Source organism: Melozone crissalis, unplaced genomic scaffold, assembly GCF_028551555.1.
Source record: "Melozone crissalis strain CALT ecotype California unplaced genomic scaffold, PUWL_Pcris_2 ptg000027l_1, whole genome shotgun sequence".
NCBI classification, from domain to species: Eukaryota; Metazoa; Chordata; class Aves; order Passeriformes; family Passerellidae; genus Melozone; species Melozone crissalis.
The window spans coordinates 6,081,162-6,103,149 of record NW_026535805.1 but is presented as its reverse complement, the minus strand read 5'-3'; the positions used below and the strand labels follow the sequence as shown (position 1 = coordinate 6,103,149).

At 47.0% G+C, this 21,988-nt stretch overlaps 3 protein-coding genes across 4 annotated transcripts in view; 2 read left to right on the top strand and 1 right to left on the bottom strand.

The window, feature by feature from the left end:
• The window catches only part of BICRAL (BICRA like chromatin remodeling complex associated protein), a 45,173-nt gene extending 44,409 nt beyond the window's left edge, over positions 1–764 (bottom strand). Inside the window, exon 1 of one of the 2 annotated variants that reach the window (XM_054279793.1) lies at positions 749–764. The gene's annotated coding sequence lies outside the window, so the exon portion shown is untranslated. Of the gene's footprint in view, positions 1–235; positions 256–748 lie in introns of those variants that run through there. The other variant, XM_054279794.1, reaches the window with a different exon arrangement.
• Positions 765–926: 162 nt separating this feature from the next.
• TBCC (tubulin folding cofactor C) lies at positions 927–1,963 on the top strand. The gene has a single exon (XM_054279904.1). The coding sequence runs from the start codon at positions 927–929 to the stop codon at positions 1,959–1,961; it is 1,035 nt and encodes a 344-aa protein (XP_054135879.1). The 3' UTR covers positions 1,962–1,963.
• Positions 1,964–9,895: 7,932 nt separating this feature from the next.
• On the top strand, positions 9,896–18,978 carry PRPH2 (peripherin 2). The gene is made up of 3 exons (XM_054280456.1): positions 9,896–10,476; positions 13,237–13,483; positions 18,742–18,978. The coding sequence occupies exons 1-3, from the start codon at positions 9,896–9,898 to the stop codon at positions 18,976–18,978; spliced, it is 1,065 nt and encodes a 354-aa protein (XP_054136431.1).
• The last annotated feature ends 3,010 nt before the right edge of the window (positions 18,979–21,988 follow it).

Genomic DNA, 21,988 nt, shown 5'->3' with positions numbered 1-21,988 from the left:
CTGCTGCAAATTTACCTTAATACACATCTCCTAATTATAAGAGCCTTCCTTCCCACGTTTCCATATAGGCCTCTGTGGATTGCTCATACAGCCCTCCCTCAGGGGCACAGTAATCCACTGGCACTGCTCCCACTTTTCCCACAAGAACCGAGCTCTCTTCTGGAACAAAACACTCCAGAAACCAAATGAGCAGCGAGGAAGAGCTCGATCCACCTGGCAGCACCTTTGCAGTTACCTGCAAGGCTCAGCAGCCTTTTCCTCGGCCACTTGACTGGGGAGAGGGAGGCAGCAAGGAAGGTTTACGAGAGCACGGAGCCTCCCGAAGGCCGTGTGAGGCAGCCGGGGGCCCCCACCCGGGCACGGGGCCGCGACCGCCCGGCGCCTCCGGAGAGCACGGGGCAGCGCGGGGCGCCTCGGGGCGGCTCCGAGCCCGCCCGGGAGGGCAGGTGGAGCTCTGGGCTGCGGCCCCTCCGCCTCCCGCCCGAGCCCGCACCGAGCCCAGCCGAGCCGAGCCGCCCCTTCCCGAGCCCGCCCGGCCCCGCCGCTCGCGGGAGCCCCCGTGCCCAGGGCCGGAGGCGACGGGCGCGGCCCGGGAGGGGAGGTGTGGGTGTAAGCACAGCAGCGGGGAGAAGCGGGCAGCTCCGCGCGGGCACAGCGGGGGAACGGGGCGGGGGCTCATTTATATCCCGGGAGCTAATTTGGGAAGCGGGATAACCCGCCCCGCACGGCACCTGCCGCCAGCACTCACCCCATCCCGCGGAGAGGCGGCGGCCCCTTTAAGACCGCGGGGGACCCCTCCCTCCGGCCCTCCCGCCCTCCCCCGCCGCGCGCCTCCCGGGCCGCCAATCGGCGGCGGCGACGCAGCCAGGGCTGCGGGCAGCCAATCCGCGCGCCGCTTGGTGACCGCAGGGGAGGCGAGCGGCAAGATGGCGGCGCCGGGAGAGGCAGCGGCCGTGGCGGCTCCCTCGCAGCCCGAGGTGGCCGCGGGCTCGGCCGCCTCCGCCGTGGTGCTGCCGGAGCGGCTGCAGCGGCGGGAAGCGGAGCGGCAGCAGGGCGTGGAGCGGCAGCGGCAGAAGAAGGAGGCGCAGGTAGTGAAGGAGGAGCAGAGCGAGTTTTTCCTGGCCGCCTTCGCCCGGGAGCGGGAGGCCGTGGAGGCGCTGCTGGCAGCGGGGACGCTGGAGGAGGCGGCCGCCCGCCTGCAGGCGCTGCAGAAGCTGCTGACAGGCAGCGTGCGGTTCCTGGCGCCCTACGAGGTGCGGCAGGGGCAGGAGACCGTGGCGCGGCTGCAGGGGGACCTGGCGGCGCGGCGGCAGCAGCTGCAGCCCAAGAAGAAATTCGCCTTCCGCGCCCTCAAGAAAGAAGCGGCCCCGGGCAGCGCCCCGCGCCCCGCCGAGCCCGCCCCGCCGGACCCCGCCGCGCCCGAGCCCGGCCCCGGCGTTGCCGAGGGCGAGTCGGGCGGGCCGCCGCTGTGCGGGTTCAGCGGCGCCCAGGACGCGGAGCTGGAGCTCGGCCCCGCGGAGCTGCTGCAGCGGGACGTGCTGCTGGCGGAGCTGCGCGGCTGCCGGGTGCGGCTCCGCGGCAACCCCAACACGCTGCGGGTGCGCGACTGCAGCGGCTGCACCGTGCTCTGCGGGCCCGTGTCCACCTCCGTGCTGGTGGACGGCTGCAGCGACTGCCTGCTGGCGCTGGCCTGCCAGCAGCTCCGCACCCACCGCACCCGCGACTGCCGCGTCTACGTGCAGGTTACCAGCCGCGCCGTGATCGAGGCCTGCTCCGAGGTCTCCTTCGCCCCCTACTCCTGGAGCTACCCCGGGATCGAGCGAGATTTCGAGTCGTCTGGGCTGGACAGAAACAGTAACAACTGGAACCTGGTGGATGACTTTGACTGGCTGGCGACTGACAGGCCCTCGCCCAACTGGAGCCTGATCCCCGAGCAGGAGAGAATCGCTAGCTGGGACTGACTGCGGAGGCAGCTCTGCCGTGCTAGAGATCCTCGTGTAGACGCACTGATCCACAAACTGTGGGACTTAATCCCCGATATGCCATTAAATTATTCCATTCTGTATTCAAATTTCGAATTACAATATATGGCTGGGTTTCTTAGTTGAAGCATACCAGTCGAATAGAGTTTACTGTTCTTGCACAAGTTGCTGCTGTAATCTGTATCTATCACTGTGGGATTTGCCAATTTCTGAAGTACCTCATTGTGAGTTAAAACTTATTAAGGTGGGACTAAGGCCACTGATACACAAACCACAATGAGGCTCTGTTAGAGCTGTCGTGCTGCTTTCATTCACCTAGGCAGATTCTGAAATAGCTGCAAGTAGTGCAAACTGTACTGGAATGAAAAGATCAAATACCAAATTTCCCATGTTGTGTGGCTCTCATGTTCTGATGGCAGCACAGTGTCTCTTGGGGGAGTGCAGGGCAGTGCTGCTGTGAGGTAATGGGGTGAAAAAAGATTCATCTAAAGGGAGAGTTTGTGACTGCACAGTGCAGCAGACTGAGAGGCATCCTAGGCTGTGGTACAACGATGAGCCAGTTTCTGTTGAATTGGTTTAAATCTCTTAGTTGGCTTTAGGCTTTTCTTTCAAGTGAGAGAAGTCTAAAGGAAAAAGGTGTTCCAATAAATATCTAATGCTCTCTAATACACTGATTACTCAAAATTCAGAAACTTACGGAGTCTGTATAAATACTAAAGCTTCACAATCTGTAAATGCCATGTGAAAGGATGCTGCTTCTGTAAGCAGCTGGAGGCATCCAGCAAGTGCTGATGAACATCACAGAAGCTGGGTTAACTGTTCCTCTGCAAGCTGAAGCTTCAGGGCAGAGATGTTCAGGGATGTCCCATTAATTTTCCAGACAACAGGCTTTGTGTGCTGTGATCCTGATTTGCAGCACTCTGCTGCTGCATGTGTGCAGTGCTGGCAGAGAGAGTCAGTGAAACAGAAAGAAGAGGTGCTATATTCCAATTCCAGATTTGCATGTTGCATAAAGTGCAGAATAATTTAAGTCTCTTCACTCCTGCTAAATAGTAATAAAGTAGCAGCACTGGAATGCAATGTCTTTACAGTGCCCTGTTAGTGGTGCTGAAATGACCACTGTCCATACATAAAGTATACATAGCAGTTTTGGTTTCTGAAACCCCTCCTTAACTTGTGACATTTTTCAATAAATAATTGTTTATCTTGCCTTAGCATAAAGCTTTATTGTAAAACTTACAATTCTTTATGCTGTGCAGCCATGATCTATGTGCCTCTAACAGACACTAAATCCTAGCTGAACTATCAAAAACTGCATCACTCACAGGAGAAGTACCTGAAACTTCACTTAGGTGCTTGTCTGGTCTTGAGCAGAAAATGTTTTTCTATAAGTTGTTTTCAGCATATTTAATTTAAAGGGGGAGGGCAAAAGGGATTTTTTTTATATTCCTGACAATTTTCAGTTTTGTTTACTTCTGTTAATGTATATTTTTTGACTGAAATGGATTTTGCATTTCAAATATACTTGTTTTGAATTATTTTAGTTGTTCCTTTACTAGTGAGCCTTCTTTGCACTGACAGCATCATGAAATGATTTAAAGAATACACCCTCAGTCTTACTTTAATGTAATCATTTATATCCTTTGTTACAGGGATGTGATCAGTTGTGGCTGTCAAGTTATTTTAACACATCCATCTTGGTACAGAATCTGATTTTGTAGTTAATTGTTCTCCAGATCAATCCTGTTAGCATCCTCTAGCCTTGAGATTGCAAAATGTTCAGCCTGTAAGAATTACAGTAATGCCTTTGTTCTGCTTGCCCCAAGCTCTGAACATTGACACCTCCTTCCTGTGGTGATGGATCCTGGCAGATCCAGACAGGGAAAGAGACCCCAGGCAGTACCAGGGGTGCACTGAGGCTTCCCAGCCTTCCTCCCATGGAAGTGCCATGTCCTGTTCCAGCTCCTGGCCCGTGGCATGCAGTTCTGCCTGAATAAACAGCAGGAGTCAAAACATGGAAGCTTGAACTTCAGTTTCTCTCTGAAATTACTTCCTTGGGGATGTTTTTCACAAACCAGTTATTGACATCCCAGCTCCTACTGTTTTCTTTGCTCCAAACACTTGACTTTGGTCAAACCACAGTTAGCAGGTAATACTTTTCAGGAACTTGGTGCCAGACAATTACCCTAAAGATTTGGCATTACCTTTGTAATACAGAACACATAACTGGCTCTTGCTCAGGCATGGTGTGAAACAAGGAGATTCAATCTGACAACAGTAAATCCAGAAAAATTTGGTCAGGCAAATACCTAAATGTGATTTATAGTTCTAAGCATACAATCTCATATACACACACACAGAGTTGCACATGTTTCCATACACTTTTTTTGAATTGTACTTTCCTGATGTAGAATCATAACAGAAATTCAAGACTGTTTTGAAACCACAGTCTGTTAATGCTGCATGAGAATTTAAGCACTAGTAAAGGTTTACTAGCATGCTCATGGGCTATTCAGTATAGAAATTGCAACTTTTTTGGGTCTCTAAGGAAGAGAAGGCAAACTCCTAAGTATTTCTAATCAGCTGGCAATCACCCTGCATAATGTACAACTGAAGTGAACAAAGTCTCTTCAAGAACTCTAGCTCTGGTTTGCATCACAGTGCCACCAGTTCCACCAGGAGCTTCTTTAAAAATAATGTACTTTAAAGAAATTAATGATGCTAGACATCACAAGGGGCTGCAAAACAAATGCCTGCTGGAGGCATGGGATAACAGAACATCCGCACCACAAACTTTGTGCAAATTTGCCTTGAAGGCAGAAAGTTTATAAAAATAGTGGGGGGCACTGAGCTGCAGAACCATGTTCCACGAGGAGTCAGGAAAGCAGTCTTGTGTCAAACATTTTTGAAAGACAGCCTAGTTGGACAGGCCTCCTCCAGCCTGTGGCCTCACCAAAATCTTTAAGGCCAGTGAAAGTTCCTTAGCCCACCACAGGGCTGTTACTCAGCATTGTAAAGCTCCTGTGTGTGTCTGTGGGGGGAATAAAACAGTTCTATGTAAACACACACAACGCTGAGCCCTTGGGAGAAAACGGAGGCTGGTTTCACTCAAAACAGAGCTTTGAGTGTTGCCATTGTTGAGGCTCTGAGGGGTGGCACAGACCAAAGCTTGCCTCCAGAGAAGCAGCTGGAGCTTTGCTGCTGCTTCCATGGGGCCATCCCCTCACCCCGAGGTCTGTCCTGAGAGGGATCAACCCCCCTGGATTCCCTTTGGAGTCCAGGCTTTTCCCTCTGTCTGCCCCTGCTTCTCTGAGTATCAGAACAGAAATGGAGTTACTACATTCTCTCTTTAGCCAGCTCTCTTTCATTCAAATAGATTCTGATGTGAGCTGTAGTAGAATTGTTTCGTGAAAAAAAAAAAAAAAAAAACAGGTAAAAAATACACGCATAAGACAATTTCCTACACACTTCTATGCATTATATTTTTGGAGGCTTGTATTTTTTTTTTCCAAGTGTCTTATTTAAGCAATAGCTGCATGTAGACAAGGTTCAAATCTCAGTGATTTTACCTGGAATTGCTTCAGGTTTTACTAAACAGCCAATTTCATCACATACAAGGAAAGACAGGAATAGCAAGAAGAAGAATCTATGCAGCTTAGGGAAATTTCAGCATTTCCATTCACATCATGATCTGATTTATCTGACTGACTGGGGGATCCACCTGTTGTTCTGAGATGTTTTCCAGCAGTAATGACTATAATGAGCTTTTTGTAAGCTTCTTTTAATTCCCAACATATTTCTTTCCTGTTTCTGCAAATACAAATTTTGATTTCTAACTCTTATTTTTTCAGCAGTGAATGCTACACCCCAGGCATCACAATAATATAAGCAAATACTCATAATAACCATCTTGGAGATCAAAAAAAAGCTGTGTTTTCTGAGCACGTTACACACCACCATATGAATGATGGCTGAAATTCTGGGAATTACCCAGAGCAAAACCACACCAAAACCCCCAAGGTGTGCCCCAGCAAAGTGCAGGAGCCACAGAGTACAGCAGGTCATGTCAGTCTTCCCAGGATTTACAGCAGTCCCAGCAGTGAATTTAGAACTTGCCTCTGTTTCCAGCCTCAGAACCTGCAGTCACCTCACATGCCATAAAAATAGTAGCCTACCAAGTTTCCTGTGTAAGGAGGTAAAAAGAAAGTCATAAATCAGACTTTTCTCCCCCTGATAATCGTACAGTGAGGTGCAGCATTTTTATCACATTGTTCCTCGAGAGTGTCCCTGTTCACACCACCGAGTTAGAATTGAAAGCAAAGCCATAGGTGAGGGTACATGAGCAAACCTCTCTACACAATAGCTTCCCATCAAAGGTAAAGCTAGACATCATTATTCCTGCAGTGAAATATAGCCACTCTTAGGGAAAGGAGAAAAAAAAAGCCTCAGAAAGGCACACATTTCATATCACAGAGCAGTGTGAAAGAAAGATTGGGCCAGGAAATTATTCTTTTTACCAAGGGCACTTCCACAGTTTAGGCATGTATGTATTTTATGTCTTACACCCCTGAAGATGGAAAGACTAAGATTGGTCCAGGGCCGAGCACCAGACTGTTTAACAAACACCAGATTAAATTGTTTATGTTCCTCTCTCTTAACTGATAAATTTGTACCTTATATGTAGGTTAGCAGGCATAGCTTTTTGAAAAGGTATCAATATTGTATTGGTCTACATACATATTATAATTTTTAACTAGATTTTGAATTTGAACAGATTCATGGTGAGATCAATAAAAATTTGAATATTTTATTCTACCATTTTTTCTCCAATATTGGCATATGAATTATACAGTTGAATGTAATAGACAACCTCTGAGGAGACCATTAACTCAAACATTCTTGCAGCAATTAGCTTTTATCTGCTATGGATCAATTTCAGCTTACTCTATTTGAAGAGGTAGTAAGTGCCAAACTAAAGACGAATAGCAGCCAAGAAAGAGCTTTTTAAGAAAAGCAGATGCCAGGCAAAAAAAGCTTTCTTTTTTAAACTATCCCCACCCCAAAACGCTTCTCGATGATCTCCCATCACCTTCCTCTCCTCCAGGCTGCTCTGCCAGAGACAGCCCTTGGCTGCCCGGTTTGGGCCGATGCTTGCACAGGGGTTTGCCTGCTCCAGGCCTGGGACAATATGGAATCATTCATTCCCGCTTTAAAAGTGTTACCCAATCCCTTTTAAAACCCCCAAGCAGGGCAAGTCAAGTTGATAGGTGGGGTAGTTTTTGCCACTTGAAGTCCCCAGCTGTTGAGAACTACTTAAATAAACAGTGCTTTTCCTGATCCACATTGTTCTGGTGGTGCTGATTGCTGTCCCTGATGATTTTAGAGAGACCACCCGAAGTCTCAAAGGTCTAATTACTAGGTGAGTGTCCCTTCCTGAACATCAGGTCCATGATTTTTCCTGATCATCTCCCAACTAACAATTTAGCAGTGATTTATGAGGACCTCTCCTGTTTCCTTTGTTTATAGGCAGAAAAGTCAATCTGGAGGGATCAGTGAGCCCTGGAGCATGTCCTGCATGTTCTACTTCACTACTTTGATTCCTGAATTACAGGAAACACCGTAGTGTATACACTTCCATGATTTTGCTGCATCAGATTTATCATGGGTATCTAAATGTTAAATTATTAAGCTGACAGTTATTCAGATTCACCTGTGCTCCTGAATACAAAATTACCCATATCCAGAGCAGCACCAGGCTTTCATCTGCTGTGGGCAGAAAGTATTTCACTGTATATCCACATGACCTGCAGACCTGGTGCAGAATTCTTTTCCACTTTAATTACAGTTTCACTGTCATCACTGACAAGAAAGGAAATGGTTTCAAGTTCCTTTATCTAGAATTAACTCCAGGCTGTCAGATAAATACATTTTCCAAACTCAAGTCTCTTAGCTGAGCCCCGAAAGAGTCAGTGAAACACAACATGTGCTACAATGGTTGTGTAATATTTTGCCAGGAGAGATGCTATTTCAGAGCCATTTCTTATTGCACAAAAACATGAATAGGCTCTCTCAAGAAACAGCACTTCTCATCCTCTTCACGGCAAGAGGAGAGAATAGTCCCTGATGGATAATCACCTTCCCTCTCATTTTAGACACTCTTCACCAGCGAAGGCAGCAGCAATGCGAACCACCAGGCTTGCTTTAGAAAAATCCCAGTGACCAGCTGCTCTCCAGCTCGGTGCAATAGTGCCAGGATGGGCTGGGAAGGTCCACCACAAACACCTTCTCTTAGGACAGGAAGAAATTGTGAGTTGCCAGCCTTTGTCCTTCCTGAAGGAACCCTCAGCGTTCCAGGATCTCAAATGGTAACTGAGAAGCATCCACGGTACCGCAGAGCTGCAGACCATCAAAACGTTATTTTTTTCAGTGCTTGGGCTTTTTAATTATTTATGTTATTATAATTTCTCACACTTGGCGCCACCCTGGCACACTCCTTCCCCTGGGTGTCCCCGGGGGCTGGTGGCCATGCTGCTGGCAGCCGCTAGAGGATGCCCCCAGGGACTCAGGTGGTGACAGCAGGTCCGGTTGGCAGGCAGGAGAGAATCCTCCCAGTCCTGCCCTCACACACCTGCAGGGATATTTTCCATTGCTGGGGGTAGCCTGAGGTTAATTTTGCGTTGTGATGACAGGGGCGAGGCAGTGCAGGAGTTTCCCAGCAGCTCCAAACCCTTGTGTGGCGAGTGGGAGATGATGTTTCAAAGCGAGCAGAACTCCTGGAGCAGTGGGGCGGGTGGGAGAAGCCGGGCACCGCCGAGCGCCGCAAGGAGGAGGCGGCAGCCGCAGGAGGGCTCGGACCCTCTCTGTGCCCCCACAGCACAGCCGGCTGCAGATCCCTGTGCAGCGCCGGAATACCCCGGGATGCCTCCCCTGCCCTCAGATAGAGCATCCCCAGGGCCCCTCTCCAGCTGCTGAGGGGGATTCCTCCCTGATGGAAGCTCCCGGGTGGGTCTCCTTGGGCAGCCCTGCTCCCCTCCCCGGCCCGGTGATTATCCAGTAAGCTGCTCATGCCAGCTCACTTTTTATGAAAGCACTTCTAGATTTCAGCCCAGGGTTTATTTGTTGAGGTTCTCTGCACTTTTCCTTTCTCCTGCTCTCCTGCCAAGACCCAGAGATGGTGCAAGCCCTGGAAGTAAATAGAAAATGCCAAGCTTAGTTTTTTTAGGTCACCGTAAACTACGCGCTTATCTCCTTTCAGAATACATAAGCCACAGGATGTCATCTCAAGCCAGCACAGAAGGATAAGGACTCAAACGTAGTCTGGCTGTAGATATGAATATGTTGGGATCACAGTGAGGAAGTGTATGTTTGCATACAAGCAGCCTTTTTAAGTCCAGAGCCTTCTTCCTTTTTCCTCAAAGGTTCCATATTCTTCTGGCAACAAAGATCTTTTTATATCTCTGGGGTTTCATATACCCCCCAGCAGCCTATCATAGGAGAGCACAAATCTACTAAATAGTAAAATGAGGGATTACTTCCACTCATCTGTTGACAGACATTTCTCCAAATTGGATCAAATGATTAAAGGTATTAGAATGACGTCTTGCAGATCCAGATCAAATCATTTGAAACCTTGAGAGTGTTTCTCCTTTGCTTGGAAGAAACCACCAGAAATAGTTGTAGGTGCTAATTGCCCATTATTCTCACTAATGTGAAATTGTTAATTGGGACCTTTAAATATTTTACTCACTTGAATCCTAACCAGAGGTCTTCAAGATGGAAGGACTGTGCAGCGGCTTGCTTCCCGACGTGCCCTTCGGGATCTCTTCCGACGCCTGAATGGTTCTTCCTCGAGTTGCTTACGCTGAGAAGAGGGGTCCAGGCTGTGAAGTCTTCCAACATCTCCCACTACAAAGATGGCACTGCTGAAAGTCAAATTCAATCAGAAGAAACGGGTAAAGCTAGCGCAGGGACTATGGCTCATGAACTGGTTTTCAGTGTTTGCTGGAATCCTTGTTTTTAGCATGGGATTGTTCCTCAAAATTGAGCTCCGGAAGCGAAGCGAGGTGATGGACAATTCTGAAAGCCACTTTGTGCCCAATTCTTTGATATTGATGGGTATATTATCCTGCGCCTTCAATGGTTTTGCTGGAAAAATTTGTTACGACTCTCTGGATCCCGCTAAATTTGCCAAGTGGAAGCCTTTGCTGAAACCTTACCTGGCTCTGTGCTGCGTCTTTAACATGCTCCTTTTCTTCGTGGCTCTGATTTGCTTTCTGATGCGGGGCTCCCTGGAGAGCACGCTGGCCCAGGGGCTGAAGAACGGCATGAAGTTCTACCGGGACACGGACACCCCCGGGAGGTGCTTCATGAAGAAGACCATCGACATGCTCCAGATCGAGTTCAAGTGCTGCGGCAACAACGGCTACAAAGATTGGTTCGAAATCCAGTGGATCAGCAACAGATATCTGGACTTCAGCTCCAAAGAAGTGAAAGAGTAAGTGACTCGGTGGGGCTTGTGTCACGTAGTGTCGATGTTGGTCAGTGCCGGCCTCGAATGCCAACAGGGGCTGGCTGGAAGGGGGTCTGTGTAAAATGGGGTCTGGTGTAATAAATCGTCCCAAATGACAGCTGGATTGCTTCCTCCCCTGACAAATTCCTCTAAAGCCATCCATAACATAAAATAAAAATCACCAAACTACAGTTCCCACTCTTACTCAGGCAGGCTAAATAGTTTTTACTGTCTTCTATTGCTTTATAAACCCATTACCTTGAGCCACACTCCCAAAATCAACTGGAAAGTAGCAGAACTTTACTGATCCTTAAGCAGACGTCAATGTGATTGATTAATTTCCTAAAAAAAGAATTCCCTGGAGATGTACTGTTGATACTACTTTTAAAACTCCACTCAGATATTGGCAGCTAATCATGGATGGAAATAAATAGAGGCAAAAATGCTTTGCCAATAACTCTTGTCTTTTAGATCCCTAAGATTTAGAATTTTATTTTTACATTCACTCAATGGACTGCTTCAGTGCTGTGGTAACAGTGAGCATCAATTGATGTTCTTAACTTTACACAGTGGCCCTTGTAGCCATATGTATTTTAAGTTCTGTCCTGTGCCTAATTTTTTAAAACCTCACATGAAAGCAGCACTAGTTTATTGTTTCTGTACAAACCAGATCAGGTTGTTCACCAGAAACACCTTAATGGCTTTGATGTCAGTGCCCAAAGAGGCAGTAATCCTAAAATCAGGTTAGGTGCAGTAAGCTCAAGCAGAAAATAAGCATGAGAACAAAATGAACTTTTGAAATTAAAAAGTAGCATTAGGCATAAATACCCACAACCTTTAAAAAAAATTAAGCACCGGGGAAAGAAATGGTTATTCCGGGTTCTTGGGGAACATTGTTCATTGACGTTTATGCTCTGTGGTTGCATAATGGGTCCTGTAAACTGGAAGCAATCTGCCTTTTAAATATACTGCCTGTATTAAAAATGTCTGAAGTAATTTTGAAAAAAGCTTTGCGTATCTCTTGGGATCCCTGCCCGACTGTGTAAATGGTATTTATCTCGTGTGTGTCTCTCTGTGTGTTCCTTTGACTTGTTGGGTGGTCTGGTTGTTTTTGCAGTTCTGAATGAGGACTTTTTTTAGTGGAAACTGTTACAGATTTAACCCGTTGCACTGCAGGGTGTTATAACAAATACATTCGCTATTGGATAAGGGGATATTCCCATTGCAAAGGTATGCCCGTGGGTATAAATAACTACATGAAAAAACCTCGCCAGCATTATATGGAGATTTGAGAGCTGTAGCTTAATCCAGCAGCAGTGGAAGGGCAAGGCACAGGGGGAAAACGGGGTTATACTGTCCTTAATAACTCATGCCTTGTTTGGGACTGAGACTCAAGGTAATTTCTTTGTACTACTGAGGTGGGAACTAGGGCATTAAAAATCTACAAATGGGTTTTAGTGAGTTCAAGGTTTGTACTGTGTGGTGGTGCACAATCTCTGCTCCCATTCCTGGTGGGATAGTCTGGCCCCTTTGAAGCCAATGGTGAAGTTCTCCGTAGTTCCAAGGAAGGTGGGAGTCTGTCCCTCACAGTGGGATTTTTATATTATTTGTAGAGCAAAGGCCTGATCCAATATCCAATCTCTCTGAAACTGGTGGAGCATTTACACATGAATGGGAATTAGACCCAATCCAGAGCACACTTTACATTTAGAGAGAAAACCTCAGCTGCATTTGCTCTTTAGATATATTTAGGTCATGATTGCAAAGTGGAATTTCCCTTCACCAGGTTGTTGGAATCACCTCTCTCTCTATGACACAATTTAAAAATATCCATATAAGCTACAAGGGACAGTCAGATTTTTTTCGCCTCTCTACACCACTGGGACTCTCCATTCTGTGATTTTCTAAGCAAAATGGCCTGTTTTAAAACTGCAGTCCTTTTATTATAGTCTTTCTGCAGAGTCAGTGGAACTATTTGCCTTCCAAGTTATCTTGCATCCAAACATCTCCTAAGACCCCAGGCTAAATGACTGTTAACAGAGAACAACCAGAGTGCCAGATGAACAATAGCTGGGGGAGCTCCTGCAAGGACTTTGGAAATTTTGAAATTTTGCAACATCCTGTTGCTGAAGGACATTTCATGTTTTCAATACTGGCTACCTTCCCAAGCCAAGAATAAATGCACAACCCCTTCTTGGAGATATTATCATCAAAAAGAAGCTATTAGGTTTGCTGGATCAATAGATATAGTGGGTTCCAAGGCTATTCTGGGTTCTTTTCCAAGCTCAGATCAGCTCCAGCACCTCTCTTCCATCCTAACTATGCTGTGATTGCTCTTTTCTGACTGCCCTTCCTGAGTTCTCTCACCATTCACTTTTGTTAAAAATTAATTTCTTTGAAGAAGTGACCTGAGGGCGTGTGCATTTCCACCAGGAGGAGTTAATTACAGACTCAGTGTAGCCTTGACATAGAAAAGGAGAGAAAGGACAGACAGAGAGAGAGGACACCCTGGACAAACACCGCTACGTGAACAGGGGGACACGGAGAAAAGGCATGGTGGGAAATCCTCCTTGCCTTTGCTTTCTGTCCTCGTGCAGATTTGCTCCTGGATATCTTTCTCTGTGTGTCTGTGTGTATATCTGTGTGTGTGTCTGTGTGTGTGTGTGTCTGTGTGTATGTCTGTGTGTCTGTGTGTATGTCTGTGTCTGTGTGTGCACTCATGCTCCCTTCTGCCCTGGCCCGTAGCCGGATCAAAAGCAACGTGGACGGGCGGTACCTGGTGGACGGAGTCCCCTTCAGCTGCTGCAACCCCAGCTCCCCCAGGCCCTGCATCCAGTACCAGGTCACCAACAACTCTGCCCACTACAGCTATGACTACCAGACCGAGGAGCTCAACCTGTGGCGCCGCGGCTGCCGGGAAGCGCTGCTCAGCTACTACAGCAGCATGATGAGCTCCATGGGCGCCGTCATCCTCCTCGTGTGGCTCTTCGAGGTACCCCTTCCCCTCACACACACTGCAGTCCAGTGCCAGCCCTGCACGAGCAGGGGGGGGGGTTTTCTGAGTGAAAATCAAATCTGGTTAAAATAAATTTCCCCATTGTTTGGCTGAGAAAATGTCTGATAGCTGAGGTAAGGGCTGAAAGGTCCCGGGCTGGAAACAGAGGTGGAGAGGGTGTGGGATCAGACCCCTCTTAGCAGGGACCAGAGCCTCGAGTACCCCACAGCAAGAGGGGAAAAAGGGAGTGATCTTCTGTCCAAGGCAAGGCGCTGAGCAGGGAAGAGAGTGCAAGGGCTCTGCTGTCCAGATGCATTAATTTTACATGTGTCACCGTTTGTGGGAAACGAGGAATACCAAAAAGCAGCACGTCAGAAAGATGTGACAGTAATTAGAGGGACAGAAAATGCAGTTAAAGGGTTTACACCCTGAACAAAACAAGGCTTCAAGCCACACACAGTGGAAAGATTTCAAGGCAGCATGTGGATCTTCATCAGCTCCACCAAGGTATTTGATCAGAAAAAGTGGTTTAGGTGGAGCAAGTGGATTAAATTCATTTTATTCCGCTTCCCAAAACATGATGCAAATGCAAACAGGTGCCAGCACTGCCCAGGGCAGGTGTCTGTGGGCACCAAAGTGCAGCTTGGCTGATAAAATACTGTTCATCCAATGCAATGAATCCCCTGCCTCTGGGAGATGGCCTGTTCTCCAGCCAGGGTGTTTAATCAACACTAATGCCCGGGGAGCGTGGGCTGGCAGTGGCACGAGGGCTGGAACGTGAGGTGCTGCATGTGGAGATCAGGCAGGAGCTGCTGGCAAAAGGAAGGGTGCAGCTCCCTGGGGTGCAGCAGATCTTTTCCTATCCTTGGAATGGCTGCTGCAAATGGCATTGCCTATTTTAAATGATTCAGCTGCCTTTTAAAAAATTTAGATACATGCAAATTAAAAAAAGATGAGTTACATTTTGATACAAGCACTGGCCTACAGCCTTCCAGGAATGAAGATGCTTTTTAGAAAATAAACACCTACCTAAATCTGTGAACTGAAAAAAAAATCATGGAGTTACTCCATGTTGCGTTGTTTTAAAAATAACTGCTCCAAGCTGCAGAGAAATGTATTACCTCTTTGCACTGTTATTCTGCTAAGAAAAGAAAGAGAAGGTCTTTATTTTAGCCCAGATTCAAGTGCAGAGCTCTTGAAGGGAGGGGAATTTTAGCTGTGTTCAAAAGTCAAACAAATTCAAAAACTCAGGGGAAAAATGCACAAAAATACCAATGCCAGCTGCAGAAAATCATGACTAGGAACCTGTAACATAGCTCTGCTAACTTGCAAGAGATTAATGACAGTGATATGTTAACATTAATAACAGTGATAAAAATGCAGTATTTTACGCCTAACTCTTCAAAGTACACCTGGGTATTTTTTTTCAGCTGTGGCATAATGAGAAATAAGATCTTCTCTTCTTTTCCTTGTCTTTTTCAAAATTGAGGGTGAGACTTTTTTTCAGGCAATCAGAGGACTTGTAGGGCAAAACTTGAAAGAAACATCACGATCCTGGGTTACAATAACTTGCCCTCCTGAGTATTTATTACTTGCATGATATTCTACCATAAAGGGACCAGATTTGGGTTTCAAATTCCCTTTGAAGGGAGGAAGCAAAGCAGAAAACTGACATTAATTTAGCCTCCCTTGAAATATAACAACTTGCTTTAAATTCCAGTCAGGATAGGAAACAATTTTATGCTGAGTAGGAGGGCAGCAGAGGTTCCTACTCCTGGCCAAGGTAAGTGTGGGTCTGAGCAGGGTGAGCCCAGGGGCAGAGGTTGTGCTGGCTCTGTGCTCCTCATTTCCACTTTGACTGAATTCTGGGAAGGCACAGAAAAGTGGAAAAGCAAAATCCTGGGTTGCTTTACACCTGCAGCCACCATGGACTCAAACCAGGGGCTTCTCCAACAACGCCCTTCTGGGGGTCATGGACAACTCTTCCAGCTGGGTTGCTGGAATTGAGGTCTGGGAAGGGGGAGAGAACATGGAGGGGAAATACTAATGACAGCTGTTATTCTGAGCTGTAGAAAAAGGTAACATGCCAAACAGGCACAGGGACCTCAGGGAGGGCCATTTCTGTTTCACCTTTCTATGCTAGGCACAAGGAAGAACGAACCTATTTTGAAATATCAAAACTTCTGTCTGAAAAGAATGCTAATATCTAGAAGCTGCTCCTCCTAACAAAAGCTGTAGGCTTCCCATGTGTGACAACCAGTCATGAGGATGACAAAAAAAGATCACACCCTGCTCTGGCTAAGCCGCCTCAGGCTAAACCCTGGCAAGCAGATGGGCTCCGCTGCAGAAGGTCAACAAGAGCAAGCCTGGATGTCTTCTTGACCTGCCTCAGCCAGCAAAGGGGAGAAGAGGGGCTCAAGGGTGCCCTGAATAAGGCATTTCAAAAGGAATAGAGAGCTGAGGCTGGTTCCTGAGATACTCCAGGTCTTCCACTTGTGCAAACATGTGGAATCAATGGGTCCAGCTGCCACAGCAGCCGAGACCCTGGGATTCACCTCCCCTGTGCCGCAGACCGGGCCCAGGCTGAGCTCCAGGAGAGCACTGAGACATTCACAGGAGCATGTTGCATGTCCTGTGTTGGAGAGCAACCTCTCTGATGCACTAACAGTAGGAGTGGACCCTGGAGATCTCCCAAACCAGCCCACAGCCAGCAGGGACCCTCCAGAAGGACACAGTTTGCTCTGTTGGCCCAGCTGGAGAGGCTGCCCGTGCTGGGATGCAGGTCATCCACCAGCCCAGCCCTGCAGCCCTGGAGAAACACTGTGGCCATGTTCTTTCTGGCACTTTAAAGCTGCTGTGAAGTGACAAGAGTTTCCATGACAGGGAAATCATCCCTCAGCAGGACTGGCTTCTCTCCGGGGCTCTGACCCCGCAGCCTTCTGTGCTGGGTTGTGGTTAAGCTCAAACCTACAACTCACAGGCTGGGTAAAGCTGGAGGTTTAGCTGTGGGAAAAAGGATCACATTCCTCAACCTGCTGGCAATTATTCCTCTAATGCAGCCAAGGATCCCGTTTTCCCACTCTGCCACAAGGGCACATTGTTGGCTCAGGGACAGCTTGGTGTCACCCAGAGCCCCAGGGCCCTTTGCTGCCAAGCTGCTGTCAGCCAGTCACCCCCAGCACATACTGGTGCCTGGGGTTATGCCTTCCCTGGTGCAAGACTTCAGATAAACTGGGCGTCCCAGACTCTCTGTGATCAAATAGGAGAGAGACTGATTTACCAGACACCTGTCTCAAATTTCCTGGGCTCTCTTCTCATCTGGCAGAGAAGGCAGGCTCAGATCAGTGGGGGTGACAAGGAGACAGACATTTTGCATTGCTTTTAAGGGATCTCAACTTCAGGGACTCAAAACCTTGCTTAGAAAGGTTTTTAAGAAAACAGTCTTAAAATGAGAGAAAATACCACAAAACCTCTTCCAAGGACAGGTCAGATGCTCAGTGCTGGACAAGCACCTTCCTTTTTAAAAGCATGATAATATTTAGTGACCTAGAGCCATCCAGGAAGCCAGTCCACCTACCAGGCTGTCAAATAGTGGCACTTGTAAAGTCAATCACAATACAAAGCTCCTGATGACATGCAACAAGGCAGCACAAGTAAAGAGCTACATGGAGGCCATTTCCTGCACCCAGTTCTGTTAACCTGCACTTGCAACAGCCTTTGATTTCGAAGATATCAGCCCCATGAGTGAGAGCAGCAAAACTGGGACTCAGAGTGGAAGGGAGATGTCAAAGGCTTTAAATCCCAAGACTAACATGATGGGATTTGTCACTTGTCGTGACTTTTATAGAATAGTGCTTTAACTGATTTAAGTCATCATATTATTGGCTAGATGAGACTATTTTAGACTCAAAGCCACTAGAAACTTCCTTAGTGACCAAAGTGTGGCTAGTCATACATTCCTGTGTTAAGCAGTATCAACATTTGCCCTTGGATATGGAAGCATTGGATGAAACTTGTTTGTTTGACCAATCTTTTTCCCTTTCTGATCTTGAGTGAAGGCAGAGAAATGCGAACATCTGCAAAGGCTGAGAGTAGACAAGTTTAGCTTTAGTCTTCCAAGAGCTTGGAGACACTGATCATTTACAAGTAGGATGACCACAGCAGCCATGCTGATGGATGGTCCATGGAAGCACATGCTTGGGCAATGCCTCGAGCCCAAAAGCCAGATGGGTATTCTGCCTCTGGCCGTGCCATGTGGCTGCATCCCAACCTCAAATCTGCCAGCCTCTTCAGCCATCAGGGCTGAGGAGGACCAAAGGAGCTCCTTGGGAAACTGGATAGTGTGACAGAGGCATTGTACTTCCCTCAGAGAACAAATCCTGTGAGGTCCTGCCAGGAGTAGGTGTTCTCCAACTGAGCTTTACCCAGCACCTGAAGGACCAAACCCATCCTACTGCTGCCCCATCCCAACCACCAGCCCCACCACGTCAGCAGGCTGCCTCTTCTGGGAGCTGCTCTTCTGTCCTTCTCTGCTTCTCTCATCAATCACTTTCTTCACAAGCACCACAGGGGAGAGGTCAGATTGTTGTGAACGGTGTTAGAAGGCAGGAGACTGGCTGAAACCACACTTTCTCTCTGGAGGCAGGTGCAGGGTGTTGCCAGTGTCAGCAGGGTTACACAGTACACTAGAAAAAGTCTCAGTCAGGGCTGTTGGGACTAGGTAATATTTAATCAGAAATATAAAATTTGTTTTAGGTGGAACCAGGGAGGGGTCACCCACTGCCTTGGTTTCCTTATTTGCACATACCTATATTAAAACAAAATCAGAATCTGAACCAGACAAACTAATGGCTCAAATCCTAACTCTGCTCCATTCTGCAGAGACACTGATTCATTAATATCTCCTTGATCAGCTTAATATACTCACCAAGCATATTAAGGTCAATGCAAAGCCAAAATATTTAGCTAAAACTAAGCGGGTGGTGGCCAAGGACATCCAAACTGCCTTGTGGACACCCCGTGCACAGCAGCCAGGGATGCATTAAAGCCTCCTGGGAAGGCATCAACACTGGTGGGGCTTGTGGAGAGGCCCCTTGGGCACATGGCCCCTGGGAGCAGCATTCCAGGGTGCCCAGGGCAGGCACAGGGAGGGAGGGACAGCAGCATTCCAGGGTGCCCAGGGCAGGCTCAGGGAGGGTGGGATGGAGTGTCCAGGTCTGGCTGACGCTCTCTGCCTGTCCCGTTGCCCGGCACAGATGTCGGTGATGGTTGGCCTGCGCCTGCTGCACACCTCCCTGGAAAGCATTGCCAATCCTGAAGACCCCGAATGTGAGAGTGAAGGGTGGATCCTGGAGAACAGCCTGAAGGACACTTTCAAGTCCGCGCTGGAGAACTTGAAAAAGCTGGGTAAGTTCAACCAGGTGGAAGCAGGAGCCGAAGGGGCCGAAGGAGAGGAAGGCGGGAAGACGCCAGCCATCACAACAGTCAGCTGAGCTGCTTGCTGAGGTGGACTTTTTCTCAGAGAAAAATAACACAAACTGAGAATTGTGAACATATCTACATTTGAAAAGCTATGTATCAACCACCTGAATACACATTTCTACGCACGTTCGCTTTTGTACACGGGAGCATACAACATAGTGCACCTTGGGATAAAACACTTATCCACAATGTGAGTCCACCATATCCAGATGCTTTGGGGAATATGACCCCAACTAGGACTTGTAATATTCACATGTTCCCTTATCAGAGACAGTTAGTTTAAGGAAAAAAAAAAGAAAAAAAAAGATTGCTGGCATCACACGGTGATCCATTCCATCTTATTTTGAAATTAAAAGTGGAATTGGAAAAGTTAATTTTTTTTTTTTTGCTCAAGTTGTTTCATCAGCATACTTTCTGTACTTCAGCTTTTAAGGACAAACAGATTGGGTTTCTGGAGAGTAACATGATAGAATTCAGAGAGAGAAGGATTTCCAGAATTGTATATAACTTAGTATACAGGTATTTTGACAAACCTCTCATATGTGATTTTTGTTAATGTGCTAAGCAATGGTATTTTCTGCTGTATTTTTAAGACATACATAGAACAAGATGCAAACTTATGCTGAGAATTTATGTTCTAAGCAAAAATTGTAATTTAATGAAGCAGCCAAGCATCATAAAAACAACATTCAGGTAAGACTGAGGGGGGTTATTTCTCAGGGGTTTTTGCAGGCTGTATATCTTGAATGTATGTGTTGTAGACTTATGCTTCACCTTGTATTTAAATTCTTTGCAGAAGCTTAGAAGATTCATCTTTTAGTGGGTGGAATCCAGGCTATGAGCATGTGCCAGTTATGGTTACTCTGGACATTTTACAGAGTATGTCATCTCATAACTTGCTCCAGAATATTCAAGCCCAACTATTTTTAAGGCAAGAAAAAGACAAACCCAAATCCAGACCCAAATCCAGGCCAGTTAGAACTCATACTTTAAATGTTTTCCAGGGGCCTAGAAAGTGGACACCATTCATCCACAAGTACATCAAGTCTCACCCTTTCAGACCAGGGAAAACTGAGTTTAAATCAATCCCCAATGTGAAAATTTTACTTTATCAGTGATGGAGTACATTAAATCAAAGGGAAGGCATATTTTGCATATGCTGCATCCCTCCAAACATAATGTCATAGCTGGAGGATCCTGTTCTCAAGTTGGAATAAAGCATGGAAAGAGTTTACTGTGGCATGCAGCCTCTAATAAGGGAACAGAGCATCATCTTGAGTTTATTTTGCCAGATAATTTCAGCTAAAGGGAAGGAAACCCTAGAGAACAAGCCCCAGCCCCCTGCACCAAGGATTGCAGCCCCCTCAGTCCCTCCCTGCAAGCCAGGCACCACACTTTGACCCTGGCTGTGCAAACCCTCTGCTTCTCAGGGTGTACCAGGGAGAGGTTTCTCAGTGGGTCCCTTCTCCCTGGCTGGTGGCCAGCCCTCAAAGGGAGCAGTGTCTGCAGCTGTGTCACCACTGCACAGCCCCCAGCTTTCATTCTTAATCACTCGTGCACTTGCCCCAGCAGCACTCAGCTCCTCCAGCTCCTGCCCCAATTCCCTCTAGGATGGACAGACAGTTCAAGGCAGGACAAGTGGGACGTGTCCATGCATCACACCATAGTTTCCGTCTCAGTGCCCAGGCTGTTTCAGGCCACCTGCACGCAAGGCTTGATTTGACAGGTGTCTGTGGTGCCCTTTCACCTTCTCAAAGCTGGTCAAAGCTTTCAACTTTAGTTGTGGTCATGAATTTAGTTACAATAATGAATTAAAAAGTCACTCTCCTCTACTGTGCGTAAGACTAGGACAAGGGCACTGACAAAAGGCCAACTTGCTACTCACCACAGCCTATCGTCTCTTGCTCTGCTGAGGGACAGAACTGCACCAGCCAGAGCAGCTCCTCCCTGCTCAGCAGGACATCACTGGGGCCAGCTGCCCCTCTCAGCTGGCCATTAGAGAAGAGCAGGGTTGTGCATGGCACACAGTGTGGCCACATGTACCAGAGAAGAGCTTTCCAGAGGAGTCACATGTGGATAGGAGCTGTGATACAAGGAGTAATTACAGTCTCTCCTTGGGAGGCTTCAGCGAGCTGTGATCTATACCAGTTATTTGATAGACTGACTTGTCAAAGAGATCTAGATTTATTGCTGCCCTAGAAATCTGGCTTAGGCCACTAATTTAGACAGGACTCTCCATTTGTTCGTGGTCTCTGTTTTTATCAGATTGTTGCTAAAGCAACATAACAAATTTTCAAGCCATTCTTTCAATGCCACACTGGAGAAGCCAGTTCCCAGAGCAATGGTATCAGGCAGGTAAAGAGACCATCTGAGACAGGTTTATGAAGAACAGTACTGGAAACAGGGAACAAAGAGTATATGGGCTAATGCTGTCTAAAATAAAGCCTCCTGGTTGATGACGATCTTTGTGACATCATATGATTACCACAAGATTGTAATATGACTGCTTTGTACAATATTACATGTAATATATCACTTGTCCAATCTTACACATACTTTCTTGTGATACTGCAAATGCTGTTCTAGATAAAGATATTTATGCTGACTGCAAATGTAAATTTAGGTATTAAAATGTTATTGCAAGTAAAGATCTCTTTAAAGAAAATGTTTAAATATATATGATTTAATACAGATTTCTTTAATTTGCATTACTGCTGACTTTTTCCTTCTGATTTCATTTTTTGGATCTGTTTTACATGTTCCTATATGTGGGAAGGTTTTCCCCACCTCTATATAATGCTCTGAGAGAAAGCAAACCTTCCTCTTTTCACAGCTAAGTTCAGGATGTGCAAGCAGACCCCTAAATCACCGGTCTCCTACTAGAAACAAAATTTGCTGTGCTATTTTAATAGCATCCTCTTGTAGTAGACAGGAATTAGAACATCTTCACAGCCCTGAACGTGATGTTCTGGTCATGCTGAACCAGTGAAACCACTGGCATCCTCAGGGTCTTTGACAATC

What these genes read in the sequence shown, in the direction of transcription:
- TBCC (XM_054279904.1), top strand. Translation starts at nt 927, where the DNA reads ATGGCGGCGCCGGGAGAGGCAGCGGCCGTGGCGGCTCCCTCGCAGCCC.
- PRPH2 (XM_054280456.1), top strand. Translation starts at nt 9,896, where the DNA reads ATGGCACTGCTGAAAGTCAAATTCAATCAGAAGAAACGGGTAAAGCTA. An exon ending in AGCTCCAAAGAAGTGAAAGA is followed by an intron (nt 10,477 to 13,236) that starts GTAAGTGACTCG and finishes CCTGGCCCGTAG; the next exon opens with CCGGATCAAAAGCAACGTGG. An exon ending in TCCTCGTGTGGCTCTTCGAG is followed by an intron (nt 13,484 to 18,741) that starts GTACCCCTTCCC and finishes TGCCCGGCACAG; the next exon opens with ATGTCGGTGATGGTTGGCCT.